Source organism: Trachurus japonicus, chromosome 21 (assembly GCF_045865225.1).
Source record: "Trachurus japonicus isolate A0001 chromosome 21, Traja_1.0".
Taxonomy (NCBI): Eukaryota; Metazoa; Chordata; class Actinopteri; order Carangiformes; family Carangidae; genus Trachurus; species Trachurus japonicus.
This window is the reverse complement of record NC_140927.1, coordinates 33,287,989-33,309,929: the sequence shown is the minus strand read 5'-3', so window position 1 is coordinate 33,309,929 and position 21,941 is coordinate 33,287,989. Positions and strand designations below refer to the sequence as shown.

The following is a 21,941-nucleotide window of genomic DNA, read 5'->3' as shown; positions in this document are numbered from 1 at the left end:
ATGGAATAACCAGCTCACCCAGTATTCCTCCACACAGAATACTGAGTGAGTTGGTTAGAAAAAAACACGTTATTATCAGATTACCCTTATATTTGATGGAAATGGGGTCTACTTGGCAGGATTAGATTTCTAAAATCAACCATATAGTAGAGCAGACACATGCAGCCTTGATCTGTGTTTTAAACTGCGGTGCTGTTTAACTCCGATTGTCGGATCAAACCATCGGCCACTGCTCTGTCTCCGGGACCGAGAGCAGCTGGAGACCCGAGGTCACAAGATCACGGAGCAGAACCAGCCAACGTGATAACAGCCGCTTATAAAACGAGATTAAAATGTAGCGGATCAATTTGCTTTTCTGAGGTTGATTTGCTGTTGCTTTTTACTTCCCGTTTGTGGTCTTATAACGGATGTTTTGTATCATAGGCTACAATGTTGCAGTTTTCCGCAACATTTTTTATGATGTAGCTAAATGAAAGACGCTAGCGTTCAGAGTTTTACTGGGGAAACGTTGGCCAATACATGTAATGAAATGAAATGATGATGAAATGATCATTTACCTGACACGAAATGTGAACTGCAAATCCAGGTGTCGTTGCCGGGAGCCCAGCCGTTTCTCCGGATTGCAGTGATCCATCTTGGTCTCTTTTCTGGTGCTTTAGGTAGCCGGCCGACATGAGAAATTGTTCCGCGACACAGGAAGAGCAGTGAACTGAGACACTGGGAGCTTCCGCTACAAACAAGCTTAAAATATAGACTTATTTAATTTTTTTCGGAACAATTTCTCATGTTGGGGCTTTAATACAAGAGGGACATTACAGACGAGCAGCATGGAGGTATTTGGATGTTTTTTGGTGTGTCTTTTTGGACGAAGAAAGTTGGTATCCATTGACAACCATCATATGGACAAATACTGCTTCGTGGACCCCCCCGTAACTCAGAGGATGCACGACGGACTCTGAAACTTCTCCCAGCTCTTAGTCGACATGAGGGTGAGTAGATAATGAGTGAAATTTGAATTTTGGGTGAATGGGTGAAAGTCACACATTGGCAGCAGTGAACAATTTCAGAATAAGACGTTGACGCCTATGGAGAGACATTTTAGTCAAAACTTGATGAATGAATTAAAATCCACCAGGAAATGAATCTCAAAATAAATCCAGTAATAAATGTCGACATGTATATGTTTGTTTATGAATTCATTTATTTACTGATGCTTTTTTAAATCACGTTGTTGTTTATTTCACATCAGATTATTTACATTCATGGATTAAATCAGTTGATTTTTTAAACTCTTCTCAGTGATTCTCGTAAACTTCTTCTTGTTTTTCAGGTCCCAGTGATTTTTCTGTTGCCATGACGCTGATGAGTTCATTATTAAACTGTGTTCATCTCTGTCCTGTGAAGACGACGTGAGTGAGAGACAGAGACAGACGTGTAGAGACTGAACTGTCTGTTCAACAGAGAGAAGGTTTCTGTGACAGGAGGAGACTCTGCTTCACTCAACACAGACTCACTGACGAACCAGGTCTGGACCAGGAGAATCCAAACCCAGGATAGAGAGGTTGAGTGAAGGTGGTGTTGACGGTGTAGAGGTGGATCAGTGAGTCAGAGGAGACTCTGTAGAAGGACAGAGAGCCAGCAGGACAGTCCACATACACTGCTACTCTGTTAGAGACAGAGGAGGAGGAGGAGGAGGAGGAGGAGGAGGAGGAGGAGGAGGAGGAGGAGGAGGAGGAGGAGGTGATAGGTGTCTCTCTGTTATTGTGACAGACTCTGTAACGACCATCATAGCAGAACAGACTCCAGGACTGATCGTTCATTCCAAACCAACAGTCTCCACTGTTTCCTTTCCTGCTGATTCCTCTGTAACTCACTGATATAAAAACGACTCCTCTCCACTCGACCTCCCAGTAGCAGCGACCAGTCAGACCAGTTGAACACAGCAGCTGACGACACCGGTCAAATCTGTCTGGATGATCAGGATATGACTGATCCTCCTCCACACCTGTTGCCTTCCTGTTGTTGTCAGACAGTTTGATCTTTGTGTTCACTGTGTTTGTGTCGATTGTGAGTGGACAGGAATCTGATGGAGAGAACAAGACACAGCTGCAGTTATTGATCATGTGATCAGTTATTGACAGTTTGATGAAGACTCATGAGGTCAGTGATGTGACAGTGTGAAGATGGTTGAATGTGCTGCTTTGTTTCCAGTAGGGATGCACATTTTGAATTTCTTTTCTGACCGATAACCGACGCTCGTTAACCGATTATTAACCGTTAACCGATAAGATTCTGACGGTCCAATTTTTTTTTTTTTTGCCATTAAAGGGATAGTTCAACATTTTGGCAAATTGGCCCATTGCCATAACCCCTATAGTCATAGCAGTAGGTTTGTTACCTTTAATTGTCGGTGCAAGCTATTTTTTAGAACGGCGGAGCAGAGCCATGAGCTGCTCAGAGCTACGCTACGGAGGCTCATTATGGGATTTCTTGGTTTCCCTCATCAAACTCATCAAATACACAATCCAACAACTCCACAACGCTCTGGTGGACAAGTTGTGAGCTGCGCATTCACCACGCTATGAGATAATAACACAACGTTACCACACAGAGTTGTTTTAGAGGTAAACACAGAGACTGCTTGATGAAAAACTGTCCCTGAAGGCAACGTGCATCAGTGGTTTCACATGAATTTCCCTCTACAACAACTCTGTCTGGTAACGTTGTGTTATTATCTCATAGCGTGGTGAATGTGCAGCTCACAACTTGTCCACCAGAGCGTTGTGGAGTTGTTGGATTGTGTATTTGATGAGTTTGATGAGGGAAACCAAGAAATCCCATAATGAGCCTCCGTAGCGTAGCTCTGAGCAGCTCACGGCTCTGCTCCGCCGTTCTAAAAATAGCTTGCACCGACAATTAAAGGTAATGAACCTACTGCTATGACTATAGGGATTATGGCAATGGGCCAATTTGACTAAATGTTGAACTATCCCTTTAAATACACACGTGCGCTGCGACAGCTGATCAGTGCCACATCCACTCTGCTCTGTCTCAGCTGATCTCTCATATGGAGGTTAGATCGTCCAGTGTAGAACTGTTTTTATACAAAGTGCAGCCAAACACCAGACTGAAGGAGCAGCAGAGCTCCTCTGTGGAGCTGCAGGAGAGCTGCATCAGCGTCCTCTTTTATTTACTTTTTTCATTTTTTTTCAGCACCGTTGTTACAGGTGATTCACATCTATGTCTGTGTAGCTACATTTATGGTCTGACCTTCCTTCACGGGGGCTGCTGCACATACTGTCAGTCCTCCTGTGGAACTTTTTACCGCGAAATATGACTGAAGGCACGTGGAAATCTACATGTGTCGACACGCCCCCATGAGTTGACGACAAGGAGCTAATAAAATAAATAACTGATAGTATTAATCGGTCAAAGTTCTTGTTATCTGTTAACGGTTAAACGGTTCAACATGTGCATCCCTCGTTTCCATGAATCAAAGTAAAAACAGACTTACACTTCCTCAGACCTGGTGTCAACCATGGGACTCCAGCAGGCTCCACCCTGAAAGGAGGAGGGGGGTCAGAGCAGCACCTTCTCTGGCAGCATGCACACATGGACATTACATGGCTCTCACACACACACTGTTTTATCACTGTGTTCACATGGAGGCTGGTATGTATGGATGAACACTGAGCACAGAGAAGAAGGAGCTGGAGTCTTTATCTAGTGATGATACAGAGCAGGAGGAGACGAGGAGGAAACACTTCATCATGTCTTTTCTCCATGTGATGTCACTGCAGTGTGAGACACACACTTTCACTCTCTGACTCTCAAGCTGCACAAACACACGTCACAGCAAAGAAGATGAAGACACAACAGGTGGAGCTGACCAGCCCAGATATCCCACAATGCACCAGGAAAGAAGAAGAGTGCAGCTGTGAACAGTGGATGCACTGCAAAAACTCAAAATCTTTCCAAGAATATTTGTCTTATTTCTTGTCAAAATGTCTCATTTCTAGTCAAAACTAATCTCTTTCCACTTTAAATAAGACTCATCACCTAAAATCAACTTTGTAGTGTTTTGTGCAGGAGGCAAGAATCAGGCCGGGCATGGCTTCATAACACGTCTTTACTTCGAGACTTTCGGGCAACAGACACACACACTACATTACTGCCGCTTGGGCTCAGTAAACACCTCAAAAGTGTTGGCCAACCAAAACATAACACAGCAACTGCCTTTGCAGTAATAACCACAATGTGATAACCTACATTGTAAATCACTTCAATCTATTATGAAGTGGCCTTCTTCCCGTCCCAGTGATAGGAGAAGGTCACGGCGGCTGGTCTTGCAGGTGTTCGGACGCGTGCATGTGCAATCAATCAAAAAGTGCCCAAGACGAGGTTCCAATAGTAAAAACAACATTTATTAACAACACAATACCTCTTGCGTGTAGTGGCAGGCAGGACACGAAACGCCACGATGACACGGTCAAAAACTGTGTGCCTTCGGACCAGCAACACCTGGCACTGATTGTCTGGGTTTAAATCACCCCCGCGACCCGGAAGCGTGTGATGTCACTTCCGATGTCAACGGAAGTTATCACAATAAAATAGAAAACAAAATAAAGCTAAAATGGCTCCTACATATTACATTCCTCCCCTTTTAGATTTTTATAACTTCAACCCTTGTAAGTTTAGGAATAATTTGCAACCACTAACCTGTGCAGTTAAATCTCACAATAACAAAATAAATATACTTTTCAATCTTAGCATAATATTAACTTCCTACTATCAACATAAAATGTCTCTTGGCAGCTTACATTCACTGTGCAAATTTAAATACACTGTAATTTAGAGAGTCAGTCTTTGAGGAGGTACACGGACCCTCTCTGGGTACCGGCGTTTTTCAGGTGAGCTTTTGTTTGCTGTGTGTGATGATACAAGGGAGGATGACACCTCAACAACAAGTTGGTTCAGTGAGAACAGTAGGTGGTGTTTGCTTCACTGGTGTACTAGGCAAAACAGCTGGAAAAGCACAGTCCATAGTTACTGGTGGCACATTCTCAGTGTTGGGGATTATGCATAGGAGTTTGGTGATTGACAATAATTATTAAGCATTAATAATCAATAAGCAGGTCAACTAATTTATTAATTATTGAGTTTAATTGATAAATTAATAAATGTAGGATTAGCGGTCGAAAACAGTAGTAAAACCACTTATTGACTAATAATTACTAGAAAAAAAAGAATAGTTGTATTATTAATTAAAGTGAATTAATTAATAATAACTGCGGGGCACCACCCTGAAATCAGGGATCAATGACCAAACAATCAGTCTCGATTATATAAATCTCTTATAGAGTAGGATAATCAATTAAATAGGAAGGCGTAAAGTCGAGCACAGACCCTGATAACCAGCTTTAGCGTCACAATAGAATGTACACAAACAACCACAGAACAACTACTATTTCGCACATTCTGTGACAAACTGTAAACTGTTTTCTTGTCTGTAACAACATCCTATGTCACGTCTGTCCGTCCTGGGTGAGGGATCCCTCCTCTGTTGCTCACCCTGAGGTTTCTCCGATTTTTCCCTGTTAAAAGGGTTTTCCATGGAGTTTTTCCTCAGTCGATGTGAGGGTCTAAGGACAGAGGATGTTGTTACGATGCCATGTAAAGCCCTTTGAGACAAACTGTTTGTAAAAACGGGCTATACAAATAAAATTGCCTTGCCTTGCCTTGCCTTACTTTAGTTCAAGGACATTTATTACTAAAATCATCTAGTAGGCCTACACACTCAAGTTCAGGTAATTCAGGTAATGTCTGCTGGCGCGCATTCCTTGTCCCCAGCTGGTTTTATGGCCCTTTGTTTGAGAACATGTGGGTTGAAGTCCCAACATCAGCCACTGGTAAGGGCAAGCTCGGTGGAAGTGTCTCAACATTTCCTCGCCATGGCAACATGTGGTCCACGTGCACTGTGCGCTGCCTCTGACCCTCTTGTATCAGGTATGTGACAGTTCCCAGTCTTTTAAGTACTTTTGCCTGAATCCATTTCTCCACTCCTCCCCTGAAATTTCAGATACGGACAGCATCTCCTTCCTGAAAGAAACAAAGAGATGAGCCACCACGGTCATGATGAAGTTTCTGTGTGGCTTGCTTCTCATGAATCCGTTTGGCAAGCTTAAGCAAACTGAAACGGGTTCGGATCTGGCGTTTTGGAAATAACTCAGCCGGTGTCCGTCCAGTCACGGTATGGGGTGTACTGCGGTACATGAGCAGGAAATTTGCAATGCGATGTCCCAGATACTCCACACTGCTCTGAAAAAACTGACATTTAGACAGTTTCACTCGGACACCATGTTTTTCCAAGCGTGTGTCGAGTACTTTGTCCAGTCTTTGTAAGTGCTTCTCCTCCGATGAAGCAGTGATGAGAATATCATCCAAGAAACATGTCACATGGTCCAGTCCTTGTAAAATCTGGTCCATAACAGACTGAAAAATTGCAGGTGCGCTGGAAACACCATAGCTGAGACGATGAAATTTGTACAGGCCCTTATGAGTGTTGATCGTCAAGTAGTTCTCTGACTCTTCATCTAAAAGCAGCTGCTGGTAGGCATGAGAGAGGTCAAGCTTACTGAATGATGTTCCTCCTGCTAAGGTAGCGAACAAATCTTCTGTGTTAGGTAATGGGTATGTCTGCTCTTCCATACACTGATTTATACTGACCTTGTAGTCGCCACAAATCCTAATTGTTTTATCTGCTTTTGGCACGGTTACTATTGGAGAGGCCCACTCACTTTTCTCAGTCTTTGAAATCACTTTCATTTTTTCCAACCTGTCCAACTCCTTCTCTACAGCTTCCTTTAATGCGTAAGGAACTGGACGAGCTTTGCAGAGGATCGGTGTGGTGCCTGCTTTTATGTGGATTTTGGCTTTAAAACCCTCTATGCAGCCTTGGTTCTCAGAGAACACAGCCTGGTGGCGCTGTAACACCTCGTTGACTCTTGGGGTCCACTCTGCCTGTGTTAGCACCCAGTGTACGGTGAAAATCTGTTTCTAGTTCAGTTGTAGTTCCTTTAGCCAGTTCCGACCAATCAGAGCTGGTCTACTTCCTTTCACAATGACAAGAGGTAGAGTGACTTTCTGTGTCTCGTACTGCACTGGTATCATGATGTTAGGGCTGTCCCGATTACTCGACCTAATCGATTACGTCGATGACGTAAATACGTCGACAGGTACAACACACCGTCGGGTTGTGAACCATAGACTGTAACACGTGCAGCAGAAAAACACATGCTGCACCACAGCAGCACAGCGATGAACGAGCACCTGAAGCTGCAATATATCGTTCCGTTCATTCATCCCCACGTAGCGCTCTTTCGCCATTATTGACGCTCTCTCTCTCTCCCTTTCTCTCTCTCACACACACACACACACACACACACACACACACACAGGGTCTCATTCATGAAACGTGAGTAAATCTGTGTGTAGATTTGCACATAAAAGCTCACTCTACTAAAACTCTACTCCGGATTCATGAACGGTGCGGGAAACTCAGATTTGATCGTAAACACGTGTGTAACTTCATGAATGCCAACCCATCGTAAACTAACAACACGCCCCCGGTGATCAGCAATTAGCATAGATCTCCATACATGAACAGCCATATAAGGAGATCCTGACCACCATATTAGGAGGTAGGTGCATCCTGCTCACCTGCAGCCATGACGCAAACGAGGAAAGAGGGAGAGAGAGAAAAAAAGAGAGATCACGGATCAAAGTCATTTTGGGTGAAGAGTCCAGAAAAAATATTTAATTCTCTTCTGTTAGTAGTGGTGTGACTGGGACAGGTCAAAGGCTGGAGGGAAGAAACAGATTTAGTGAATTAAGTAGGCCTGTCCTTGGTTTATTAAAGAACAGTTTAAGAAGTAAAACCAGAATAGTTCGATATGAAACATGAAAAAAAAAAAAAACTACAGAGCTACAGCAGTGACGGGAAGGGGAGGCTCTTCACAGCCTCAGCTGTATAGGAGCATGGTTGTATCAACACATGAAGTTATATAGGCAGGTTAATATTGTTACAGAAGCACCAGCCGTCTGTCACAGCTCCATCCAAACCGGTGCCGACTGCGCTGCTGCGCAGGGTGAAGTGTGCGCCCACCGAGCGTGTAGCAACACAAAAAAGTTTTTTCCGGTTTTATATCAGATTATTATCATCATTAGATGGAGCCTTGATGTGTTTGTGCGTGTCCGATCCCTAAAACGTCTCTCTCTCCAAATATTTCTAATTGTTTGTCATGTTTAAATTACGTGTTTCAAAGGCGTCGGCTTATTTTGAACATGAGAGAGAGGAATATGGATTAAAATTGTAATTTTCATGCATTCCTACATTTACACAAGCGCAACACACAGTCCGGAGCAGGTGTAGATTTTGTGTGTAGCTACGAAAAAATCAGCACTACTAAAAGATTGATGAATGCGGAAATCGCACGTAAATTTGCGCTGCTCAGGGTTTACACACAAATCCGTGCTGTTCACGTTTCATGAATGAGACCCACAGAGCGAAGACTTCAGTGCGCGGTAAAAACGAAACTCATACGGTCCAATCGTGCACCCCCCGCGCCCCCCTCCCTCGTCGAACAATCAGACCACACGCCACAGTCTCCTTGCTTTATGTATCCATAGATGTAAACACATCCTCGTGTTGTCTTTTTAATTTTATTTTTATCCACTCCGCTGCTGCTCTCTGTGCACCCGGGCGCAGCACAGCACCCTGCCCTCCCCACCCTGTCCTGCACCCCCGTCTTAAAAAACATCCTAGAGAAAACACTGGTCTGCTCCATGACTATACTAAATAAATGTGCCTATTCAAAATCATTGTGCTAATATTTCAGGGTTAAAGCAAACTGATATGGCACAGTTTTTCCCCTCCAAAAAAAAAAGATTATTTAGAGCATTGGTGCCCAACCTTGGGGCCCGGACCCTCAGAGATGTCAGGGGGTCCACAGAGCTTTGTTTGTTCTGAGGTTGTGAGGTTATCAAAATTAGATTTGTGCATATTGAAATTTTAAAATTTCAATAACACATCCAATTGGATAATCAAAAACATCAAAATCAATAGGAACAAACACCTACACAAAACCTACCTGCTTATACTTGATAACAATTATGACACAACAAAGGAAAATTGACATAAAGACAAAATAAAAATAGAACAAAATATAATAAAACAAAATAAGGATGGCACAAAATGGAATAAAAAGGCTTTGACAAAAGCAAGGGGGGAGGGCTTTGAGGAAAAAAGGTTGGGAACCAAATGCACACCAGAAAGAGTATTTAAATAAGAGAAGTGTTCAGAAGTGTTTTTTTGTAAATGACTAATCGTCAACCAAAAAATAATCGTTAGATTAGTCAAAGAATTAATCGTTAGACTAATCGACTAATCGAAAAAATAATCGCTTGGGACAGCCCTACACGATGTATCTTCGAACAGCGATACTTTGGCCTGAATATGATTTCAGCTTTAACCTGGGGGCTGGTTTTAAAGGGAAGCTGTTCAGATTTTTCTGGTAATAGTCCTCAGATACCACTGACACAGCTGAGCCTGTGTCCAGTAGCATTGTTGTACTCTTATCACCCAGTGCAACATCAACTGTGTAGCCCTTTTCACAGCTTGAGTTGGAGTATACTGCATACACTCCAAAAAGATCAGTTTCTTACTTGTCCTTGTACTGGATGTACTTCCTTCAGCTTCTACATACTGAGTTTGAGAAGTTGCTTTTCCCTTTCTACATGCACGGGCTATGTGTCCAATTTTGGAGCAGGTATGACACTTTTCATTTTTAAATCTGCAGTCACGTGCTAAGGGCCGGATCTACTAAAGGTTTGCGTGTATTAAAACGTGTGCAAACGTGATTGCACGCGCAAACACATGTGGAACCTGATCTACTAACCGGACGCACCGAGGATTGCGTCCCTCGGTTACACCCCGCCTTTCCGAAGCCCCGCCTTTCCGACAATAGACTTCCATTCATCGTAATAGCGGGGTTTTCTATTTTTTCTAAAGACCCCGCTATTCCGAAAAGGCTATTGGGGGAAACCCCCCCACTCCGAACGGACAGACGGACCTAATCAGAAAGGAAACGGAGGCTGTGCAGTGCGCATTGATCCTTTTTTCCTTTTTGGGGTCAAACGGATCATGTGCATAATTAACTGCAAAACAAGCAAATACTTCATATTAATGACTTATAATGCTCATTATGCTTCTAGCCTGTCTAGCCTCTACCTGGTCTTTTTACTAAACTTAACCAACTCCTTTCTTCATTGCCTAAGCCCAACCAAAGCATCTCCCTCAGTCAGCTGTCAGCATGAGCGGCGGCTGCAGCAGCCTCACGCCCCTGTGAGTGTGAGCTCAAGCCGAGTTCAGCCGCGCTCGAGCGGAGCCGGGGGGGGGGGGAGTATTTCTATTACTGTGTGGAGATCTCCAACAACGGAGTCGGGGAGAAAGCAAGTGGGACAGATCTGCCCAGTCCCTGAGCAGCGCACGTTTCACAGACAAGCCACAAAGCAGAATGTAAACAACGTCACGCGGTTCAGCACCTTGGACATTGGACAGCTGCGGGGGGACTGTGTCGGAACAACGGTGTTTCGAAGTGGGGGTATTTCGGAACAGCGGGGTGTCGAAGTGAAGGGGTGTCGGAATGGAGAGCTGTCCCCGCGTCCCTCACACGGGCAGAATAGCACGTGCAATCCATTTAGCGTGTTTGCCTGGATGAATATGTAAATATGGGCGTTTCAGCCAGAACGTGCAGAATACTGGGAGGAGTAGATGCAAATCGATTTATTTAGCGTGTGCAATGTGATTTACCAAACCAGGAAGAGATTGCGGTGGCTGTTTTTGCGTCTTTATTCACCACGTCTGAAAACCATGTACTAACTGATACAACTTTGCCAAAACGTATGCGTTTATTGATTTGATACCTGTCAGAGCCCCGTGATCTTACATCTCTGCATTTCCTCACGTCTGGGTAATTCTGTAACAGTTTTTCAGCCGTTACGCACGGGGCACGTCTGTCCTGCAGTGCGCTCCTCTCCTCTCCTCTCCTCTCCTCTCCTCTCCTCTCCTCCCTCTCCAGTACCTGGCTGCTCAGCTCCGTCTCTCGGTCCCGGTCCCGGACTGAGACACGTCACTGCTGCCTTCACCCGTCTTTGATCCCTCTGGTCAGTGGTCAGAGCGTTTAGATCCGTGTGTCCCACCTGAGCTATCTATTAATCCACTGGATCATGGGCGGCACACACATATTATAGGTGCGTGATTGTCGCTGCAGCTGCTGCCTGTTCGTCACTATATGACGAGTTGGGCCCTGTAGCGATTTGTGTTTATTTATCTAAACAGAGCACGAGAGAGATGAACACACATGCTGTCATTATGCATCGGATCAAATGTCATTCTGTCCCTTCGTCCGTCCAGCTCTCTGTCCACTCTCTCCATGGCGGAAAGGATTACCACGCGCAAAACCCTCATTTACATATTGCGGTTTGCACGTGTTGTGTCATTTAGCGGGTTACTCTTAGTAGATCACCTGTTTTGCGTGCACTAACCAAACTCGCAATATTATAGCGGGTGCAAACAATATAGCGCCCGCTATCTGGGATCTTAGTAAATCCGGCCCTAAGTGTCTTCCCCCACATCTGTAGCATGTCTGTTGCGCCCAAAGTAATTTTTTTACTCCCGTTTGGCCCTTGTTTTGTGCTTTATTATTGTTCTCTCATCTAAATTGTCCTTTCCTCCCCTTTTCAAAGCATTAGCACTTGATAGAGCATTTACCTGATGAGGCTCACTGTGTCCAGAAAACTCCATTGATTTTTTCGACGCCAGTTCCATTGCTACTGCAACCTCACAAGCCTTCGGAAAAGTTTTTCAGACAGCAACCTGCGCTGCACGGCATCCGAGCGTAGTCCACTCACAAAGCGATCTTTCAGCGCATCATCCAAGTAGTTGGTTTACTTTATTAATCCCTCTGAAGGGAAATTGATTGTCACTCTGTACGCACAACATCCAACACACAATACTACAACATGACAAGCATTGACAACTCAGGCAGTACAATAAGTGCAATGCAATGCATTACTCAGCATAGCACACAACAGAAAACAATAACAATAATTAACAACAATGTTCATTAAAAAACTTCACTGCACCAGGTACAAAAGACCTCCTGAATCTTTCTGAGGAACATCTCGGCATCACCAGTCTGTTGCTAAAAGAACTCTTCAGTTCATGGAAGAAAACATAGAGTGGGTGGTCCTTATTGTGCAGAATGCACCAGAGTTTCCTCCCCACCCTCTTCTCCATGACCACCTCTAAGGAGTCAGGAGGCAAACCAATGATAGAACCTGCTTTTTTAATCACTTTGTTAATCCTGTGTCTGTCCTCAGACTTCAACCCCCACCCCCAGCAGACAACAGCATAAAAAAGCACACTAGCTAAAATACTATGAAAAAACACATTCAAGAGTGGCCTGCTAACATCAAATGATCTTAGCTTCCTGAGGAAAAACAGCCTGGACTGGGCCTTTGTGAAAATAGCACAGGTGTTCTCTTTCCAGTCCAGCCTGTTATCCACACGGATGCCAAGGTACTTGTAGTGGGGGACAACCTCAATAGCCACATCCTTGATAATTACCGGAGTAATTGGTGTCTTTTTCCTTCTAAAATCAATTACAAGTTCTTTTGTCTTGTTTAAGTTTAAAATGAGGTGGTTATCATCACACCATTTGACGAAGCTGTCTATTTCTCTTAAGTAGGATGTGTGCTTGTCTCCAGTGATGTAACCTACAAGTGCAGAGTCATCAGAAAATTTTTGTAGATGACAGTCAGACAACAAGCTTGATCTACAGTCTGATGTGTACAAAGTAAATAAAAATGGAGACAAAACAGTCCCTTGTGGTGCCCCTGTGTTTGTTAAAATAGTTTTAGATACCTCATTACCCATTTTCACAAACTGGGGTCTACAAGTGAGGTAGTCCATAACCCATTGGGCAGTACAGCTATTTATATTCCAATCAAGTAATTTCTTAACTAAAATGTGCGGCTGAATAGTATTAAAAGCATTCGAGAAATCAAAAAATCAAATTCTTACAGATGCACCAGCTTTCTCCAGGTGACTGTACACTCTGTGTAGCATATAAAGTAAGGCATCATCCACACCGACTCCTTTCTTATACGCAAACTGTAGTGGATCCTGGTATGCAGGAACCTGCTTACTAAGATGCCCAAGGACCACTCTTTCAAAACATTTCATAAGCTGAGAGGTCAGTGCTATTGGCCTAAAATCCTGTATGTCATGAGCATTTGCTTTTTTAGGCACTGGCACAATATATGAAGTTTTCCACATCACAGGGATCTTAGACTGAGTGAGGGAAAGAGAGAAAATAAACTGTAGGACATCACAGAGTTGCTCTGCACATATTTTCAGGGCTCGTGGCGAGACCCCGTCTGGGCCCGCAGCCTTATTTATCCTGAGCCTCTTCAGCGCAGAGCAGACCTCATCAGATGTGATAGCAATAGGGGGGCTAAGATGACTATCAATTCCCCTTTGAGAGATAGTAGCGCACACTGCATTCCGTTCGGCAGAGAAGTCAGCATTGTCAAACCTAGTAAAAAAGCTGTTTGCCTCATCAGCACCCAACCCTCCATCCGGTAACTTAGCAGAGGTAGGGCCATAACCTGTAATTAATTTCATGCCCTTCCATAAACCTTTTGAGTCTCCCTGCTGGAGTTTGCTCTCCACTCTGTCCTTATACTTCCTCTTCCCCTGCCTGATGGCCCGTTTTAGGTTTTTCTGTGCTAGTTTGAGCTCCTTCCTGTCGCCCTTAAGAAAGGCTCTTTTCTTATTATTAATAGCAGCTTTAATTTCCTTGGTTACCCAGGGTTTATTGTTAGCAAAACTTTTAATTGATTTACATGGGATAATCATATCAACACAAAAATTGATGTACCCAGTGACACACTCTGCAATGTTATCCACATTACTGTCCTCATCATCATAAAACACAGTCCAGTCCGTCTGCTCGAAGCACCCCCGCAGCTCCTCACACGCCTCCTCTGACCAAACACGCACCGATTTGGAGGAGATAGATTGTCTGTGGACAAGTGGTGTGTATTTAGATGACACCAGCACCAGATTATGGTCTGATCCACCCAAGGGGACCAGGGGGAGCGACGAATAGCCATCCTTTACGTTGGAATAGAAAAGATCAATGGTTTTATCTTTCCTCGTGGGGCAGGTAACGCATTGCTTGAAGGAGGGGAGGGAGCGTGAGAGCGTGCAGTGATTGAAATCACCGTTAATGATGGTGAGAGCATCGGGTGATCTACTCTGCAGATCATGAACAACTTTACTTAGGGCCGGATTTACTAAAGGTTTGCGTGTATTAAAACGTGTGCAAACGTGATTGCACGCGCAAACACATGTGGAACCTGATCTACTAACCGGACGCACCGAGGATTGCGTCCCTCACACGGGCAGAATAGCACGTGCGATCCATTTAGCGTGTTTGCCTTGATGAATATGTAAATATGGGCGTTTCAGCCAGAACGTGCTAAATACTGGGAGGAGTAGATGCAAATAGATTTATTTAGCGCGTGCAATGTGATTTACCAAACCAGGAAGAGATTGCGGTGGCTGTTTTTGCGTCTTTATTCACCACGTCTGAAAACCATGTACTAACTGATACAACTTTGCCAAAACGTATGCGTTTATTGATTTGATACCTGTCAGAGCCCCGTGATCTTACATCTCTGCATTTCCTCACGTCTGGGTAATTCTGTAACAGTTTTTCAGCCGTGTTAAAAGTCTTTTACACGCCGTTACGCACGGGGCACGTCTGTCCTGCAGTGCGCTCCTCTCCTCTCCTCTCCTCTCCTTTCCTCTCCTCTCACCTGGCTGCTCAGCTCCGACTCTCGGCCCCGGTCCCGGTCCCGGACTGAGACACGTCACCACTGCCTTCACCCGTCTTTAACACACCTTCTTTTCATCCTTGATCTCATTTGCCAACATCCACTGCTCCAACCGTTCCAGATATGACTCAAAATCCTCCTTTGCGTCATTGTACTCATCCACACGACCGATTTGCACCGCCATGACAGATTTTTTTCCAATGCTAACTGCTAGTCCGACTCGTGCCTGGTTCCTCCGCGAGAGAAAAAAGAAAAGAGAAAAAACTCAGTTTCCTCGACTACGACCAGTGTACGGTGACTTTTACAGTCCATTCACGCAGTGTTTTCATTTAAAATCCTCGTTGCCATTTGTAGTGTTTTGTGCAGGAGGCAAGAATCAGGCCGGGCATGGCTTCATAACAGGTCTTTACTTCGAGACTTCCGGGCAACAGACACACACACTACAGGTGCCGCTTGGGCTCAGTAAACACCTCAAATGTGTTGGCCAACCAAAACATAATGCAACTGCCTTTGCAGTAATAACCACAATGTGATAACCTACATTGTAAATCATTTCAATCTATTACAAACTTGTTTTTAGATAATTTTCTATGGTGGCCGAGAAGGGCCAAACGGCCATCAACGGTCCAATACCTCTCAGTTCGAGAAAACAGCTTCAAGTACAGAAACGATGCAAAAAAACGAGGTACAAAAAGAAGAACGTGATGAAAATGAAAAAAAAACCTGCTCCAAAACGCGCTGCCAAATAGAGAAATGATCTGCAAACCAAAACGATCTGCAAACAAAGAAACAATCTTCAAACCAAGAAACGATCTGCAAACAAAGAAACGATCTTCAAACAAAGAAACGATCTTCAAACAAAGAAACGATCTTCAAACCAAGAAACAATCTTCAAAATGAGAGACGATATGCAAACGAAAAATGCTCACAGATGTAGGCTATTTTCCTATCATAGCTGACTAAACCACGGTGCATGAAAATACAGCGTGAACGGTAATGCTTTTATAAGGCTTTATTTGATTATAGGCTATATTTCGTTTATCACTGTACAAGGCTGCACGATTGTATTTTACACCAGATGTTAGAAGGCTGCACATTTGCATGTAGGCTAGATTAGCCTGCTTAGGATAGGAATAGGATGATTAGAGATTGATAAATTAAACTCCCGTTTTAATAGTAGGCTACATAAAAAAGTATACATGTATATGTGGCATTATGAATATGGCATGTGGCATAGGCTACATATAAATTACACATGAGCACGGCATACACACACACACACAACTGAGTGTGTGCGCGCATGTGGAATGAATGAGCATAGTAAGAATGTAACGTCTTGTAGCTACTGTAACCGTAGTGCTGTTATTGTTAATGACTCGATGTCCCGTCCGTCTCTGTGTTACAGATGTGACAAAGGGGAGAGTGAATGCAATGCTTAGCAACCGTTACTATGTGGCTACTCAGCTGATATGAGAGTCCGTCTGTGTGCCGCTGTATGAAAAGGTCCATGTCTGTGTGAGTGTCCCTGTCCATGTGGGTGCGAGTCTGAGTCTGTGTGAGTGCCGGGGGCGAGTGCGATACAATGTTGTAGAGTAGTAATAATGTAACGTGTTGTAGCCTACTGTAACCGTTAGTATTGTTATTGTTTAATGACTCCGATGTCCCGTCTGTCTGTGTTTTACAGAGAAGAATACGTAAATAAATAAACGTCACACACAGTAATGTGAAGCATTGTACAGTGATAATATATTAGGTCTAAATAAAAGTCAACATTCCCGCTGTATTTGCACCGTACTTCAGTCAGCTGTAGCCTAATAATAATCCTGTGGACGTCAGAACTATTAGGCCTACTGGGGGGGGGGGGGGGGGGGGGGGGGTTGTTTATGAGGGTCTGGGGAGAGCACATTGGGAGGGTGACAATATGATCAGATATGATCTTTCAACTTTGTGGACTGTCTGTGAAGACTGACGGGAGTGAAGCTGACCTCATCTGCTTCAGAGAGGGACAGCCCACTGTCAGACCTGGGACTCTGCACCGTGTCCAGAGCCCGTGCCCGCGTGAAACAGACACAGAGACCCAGGTCTGACAGCTGTTGGCCGTAAGGGGGGGGGGGGTCATTTGAAGATCGTTTCTTGGTTTGCAGATCGTTTCTCGATTTGGCAGCGCGTTTGATGATGATGCAGCACGTTTTTTCATTTGCACCACGTTCCTCTTTTTGTACCTCGTTTAGACTTGTATTTGGGTTTGTGATTTTGCATCGTTTCTGTACTTGAAGCTGTTTTCTCAAACTGAGACGTATTGGACCGTTGACGGCCGTTTGGCCCTTGTCGGCCACCGTAATTTTCACTTGTTTCAGACAAATTTTCACTTGGAATAAGTAGAAAAATCTGCCAGCGAAAGCAAGTTTTTTGTGCTTGTAATAAGAAAGAAAAACTTGTGTCTAAAAACAAGCTACTTTATAAATGTGATGAGTCTTATTTTAAGTATAATTAGATTTATTTTGACTAGAAATGACATTTTGACTAGAAATAAGACAAATATTCTTGGTAAGATTTTGAATTTTTGCAGTGTGGTTTCAGTGTTTGATGAGGAAGGAAACACTCAACACGTTTGTTAGAGCTCAGTGAAACACACAGTGAGTTTAGTGAGAAACACTGAGTGTGAACACAACTTGTGTTTGTTTGAGCAGCAGCCGTCCTCAGGACCAGTCCTGAGCTCCATCAAACCTGTCCACACATTTTGACTGGACTTGAAGTCAGAGTCCAGAGGAAGCAGAGAAACTGTAGAGCAGAGAGAAGCAGGCTCAGCTCAGAGCACATGGACTCAGACAGGAAGTGAAGCTCCAGCTGCTGGAGACTTTCATTAAGGAGCCACTTTGTGGCTTCATCTGATCTGGAGTCAGCACACACACAGTCTGAAAACAGCTGTTTGATCACACACACATTCAGCCACAAACACTGATTATTACACTGTTCACTACACTCACTTTCTTCTGATTGACAGCTCCAGGCCTCTGGACAGTAAGGACATCTGGATGTCACACTGTGATTGACTGTCTCCTCAACACAACAACACATCTCATCAGGACAAGACCAGGATCTCAGAGAGACTGAGCTGATTATTGATCATCAATATCTGACCAGACAGAGACCTGATGGTGCCGCCTGGTTTCTGTCTCTTATTTCCTCCTTGGTTGGAGACGCTGGGAGACGAATGTCTCTGAGCAGTGGACATGCTTTGATTCTTGTTGCTGTGTTGTTGTTAGTGTGTCCACACTCAACAGGTGTCTACAGTCTCTGGGACTGTTCAAGTCAAACACTCTGTTGGTTCAGGAGCAGTTCAACCAGCTGCAGCTGAAATGTTTCCTGATACACTCTGAAATAAAGTCTCATCCAAACATCTGGAGAGACTCAGAGCACAGCTGCCAACAGCTGCTTTCATCACTGACATCTCTTCTCCTGAATATGACACAGTGAGTTATGATGACACAGAAGTCATCATGAGGAGAAACTCCTGATCCCAGTAGTTCATCACTGTGATTGATGAAAGCTGCACAGCTCATGTTTGAAACACTCTGAGATTTTGGCTTCAGTATAAACTGTGTTGGGACGAGTCAGACTGAGACAGAGGACGTCAGTGGAGTGGGCGGAGCTTCACCGTGGCCTACACCACCTCTGGATATGGTCTGAGTGATGGGATCTGATGTCATCAATGCACCTGAGACAGATGTTAATACCAGGTGTGACCAGGTGTGAACGGGGCCATAGAAAATGTTCCAGCTCCTCCTCCTCTATCAGACAGTGTGTGTGGCTGCAGCAGCCTCTCCATACCTGAGAGAGTCCAGTCTCCAGTCTGGATCCTCCAGTCCAGCAGACAGCAGCTTCACTCCTGAGGCTCCTGGATGGTTGTAGCTCAGGTCCAGCTCTCTCAGATGGGAGGGGTTGGAGCTCAGAGCTGAGGCCAGAGAAGCACAGCCTTCCTCTGTGACCAGACATCCTGACAGACTGAACACACACAACAACACACAGGAACCCTCTGTCAACACCTGCTGCTGTGTTCAAGTGGCGTCAGATAAACAGCTGGATGGATCCTCACCTGAGAGTCTCCAGTCTACAGTGTGGACTCTCCAGTCCACCAGACAGCAGCTTCACTCCTGAGTCCTGCAGGTTGTTGTTACTCAGGTCCAGGTGTCTCAGACTAGAGGACTGGGAGCTGAGGACTGAGGACAGAGCTTCACAGCTTCTCTCTGAGAGGTTACAGCCGCTGAGTCTGAAGAGATGATCATGAGGAATTAAAGAAGAAAGGAGTTTATTATCTGTTCTGTTGAAAGACAGATGGGTTTTTATGTAATGATGAATAAATCCAACTATCTCTACACTTACAGAACTTTGTTGGAGGCTTTGACCACTGGCAGCAGCCTCAGAAGAGCCTCCTCTGAAGCAGAGTATTTCTTCAGGTCAAAATCGTCCAGATCTTCTCCTGATGACAGTAAGATGAAGACCAGAGCCGACCACTGAGCAGGAGACAGTTTATCTGTGGAGAGACGTCGTGATCTCAGGGACTGTTGGATCTCCTCCACTAGAGAACGATCATTCTGTTCATTCAGACAGTGGAACAGGTTGATGCTTTTCTCTGCAGAGGGAGTCTCTTCAATCTTCTTCTTGATGTACAGGACTGTTTCCTGATTGGCCCGTGAGTCACTTCCTGTCTGTGTCATCAGACCTCGTAGGAGATTCTGATTGGTCTCCAGTGAAAGACCCAGGAGGAAGCGGAGGAACAAGTCCAGGTGTCCATTTGGACTCTGTAAGGCCTCGTCCACAGCGCTCTGGTAGAAAGATGCTGATTTGTCTCCAAACACTGAAGACCACCAGGAGGTTGTTTGTTGTTGTGACATCAGGTTGAGTCCAGAGTTGATGAAGGTCAGATGGACATGAAGAGCAGCCAGAAACTCCTGAACACTCAGATGGACGAAGCAGAACACCTTGTCCTGGTACAGGCCGCTCTCCTCTTTAAAGATCTGTGTGAACACTCCTGAGTACACTGAGACTGCTCTGATATCGATGCCACACTCTGTCAGGTCTGATTCATAGAAGATCAGGTTTCCTTTCTGCAGCTGCTCAAAAGCCAGTTTTCCCAGAGTCTCAATCATCTTCCTGCTCTCTGGACTCCAGTGTGGATCTGTCTCAGCTCCTCCATCATACTTGACCTTCTTCAGTTTTAGATGAACCACCAGGAAATGGATGTACATCTCAGTCAGGGTCTTGGGCAGCTCTCCTCTCCTTCTGGTCTTCAACAGCTTCTCCAGAACTGTAGCAGTGATCCAGCAGAAGACTGGGATGTGGCACATGATGTGGAGGCTTCGTGATGTCTTGATGTGGGAGATGATCTCTCTGGCCTGCTCCTCATCTCTGAACCTCTTCCTGAAGTACTCGTCCTTCTGTGGGTCAGTGAACCCTCTGACCTCTGTCACCATGTCAACACACTGAGGAGGGATCTGATTGACTGCTGCAGGTCGTGTGGTTATCCAGAGGCGAGCAGAGGGAAGCAGGTTCCCTCTGATGAGGTTGGTCAGCAGCACGTTGACTGAGGTGGACTCTGTCACATCAGTCAGGATCTCAGTGTTGTGGAAGTCCAGAGGAAGTCGACACTCGTCCAGACCGTCAAAGATGAAGACGACCTGGAACTGATCAAAGCTGCAGATTCCTGCTTCTTTGGTTTCAGAGAAGAATTTATGAACAAGTTCCACCAAGCTGAACTTTCTCTCTTTCAGCACATTCAGCTCTCTGAAGGTGAAGGGAAATGTGAACTGTATGTCTTGGTTGGTTTTGTCTTCAGCCCAGTCCAGAGTGAACTTCTGTGTTAAGACTGTTTTCCCAATGCCAGCCACTCCCTTTGTCATCACTCTTCTGATTGGTCGGTCTCTTCCAGGTGGGGCTTTAAAGATGTCTTCTTGTCTGATGGTTGTTTCTGGTCTGTCTGGTTTCCTGGACACTGTTTCAATCTGTCTGACCTCATGTTCATCATTGACCCCTCCAGCCCCTCCCTCTGTGATGTAGAGCTCTGTGTAGATCTGGTTCAGAAGGGTTTGGTGTCCTGCTTTAGCGATGCCCTCAAACACACACTGGAACTTCTCCTTCAGCTTGTTTTTGAGTTTAGGCTGGCATTTGTAAAGAGCGTCTGAATGAATAAACAACAGATAATAGTAAATTAATGTAAACACACAGAAATATTTGAATCTAAATTCATGTAGTCATGGTGATGACTACAACCGTGAAATGTGACATCCCCTCACAAAAGGTGCTGAACTTTACCTGTTGCTGCTGCTGCTGACGGGTCTTGTCCTGTTGGAGGAAAGGGAATCATTAATCATGAGGAGTAGCAGGACCGACCCAGTTGACTTTGTCCTCTGTGTGGAAATAGTTACAAAGACAAGAAATATAACAAAGGTAAAACACTGGCTGCACTTCCCATGACTGACCTTCATTAATTCCCATCTTCTTCAGAATGAACCTTGCCACCTGCAGAACTTTCTCAGTAGTGTACATGTTGACCATCAAGTCCACCGTTTTCTCTCTTCTTGCATCCTCCAGCTCACACTTTGGGATGGCAGGGAAACCATCCAGTAAGTCATCATTCTGCAGGTACCACTGGAAGCGTTCCAGCTCTGCAGTCCCCAAATTCATCAAAATCCGCAGCAGCTGCTCCTTCACTGGCGTCGCCATCTTTGTTGCCTGACAGAATCAGATCAGTGACACTGTTTCACTAAGACTGATATACCACCATTTATCATGGTAAGGGATGTGACTCTATTTAGTGCCATCACATCCCTGGATTGGTAATTAAAGACCGGGTAAACCAAGAATAAATATGTGTTTTAAGTTTATAATACCACAGGAAAACATATTATTAACCACTCTGTCAAATTTGAAGGACTAAAAAAGTCGTTAAGTATATAAAATTCTGCATCAAAGTTGTC

General features: G+C 44.6%; 1 protein-coding gene across 1 annotated transcript; it reads right to left on the bottom strand.

Annotated features, from left to right (window-relative positions):
• Window positions 1-1,421: 1,421 nt before the first annotated feature.
• LOC146965601 (uncharacterized) lies at window positions 1,422-21,687 on the bottom strand. Its single transcript, XM_085765065.1, has 6 exons — window positions 21,444-21,687; window positions 21,258-21,306; window positions 19,061-19,234; window positions 18,796-18,969; window positions 3,515-3,561; window positions 1,422-2,083 (listed from the first exon to the last, which is right to left on the bottom strand). The coding sequence occupies exons 1-6, from the start codon at window positions 21,685-21,687 to the stop codon at window positions 1,500-1,502; spliced, it is 1,272 nt and encodes a 423-aa protein (XP_085621191.1). The 3' UTR covers window positions 1,422-1,499.
• Between the last annotated feature and the right edge of the window lie 254 nt (window positions 21,688-21,941).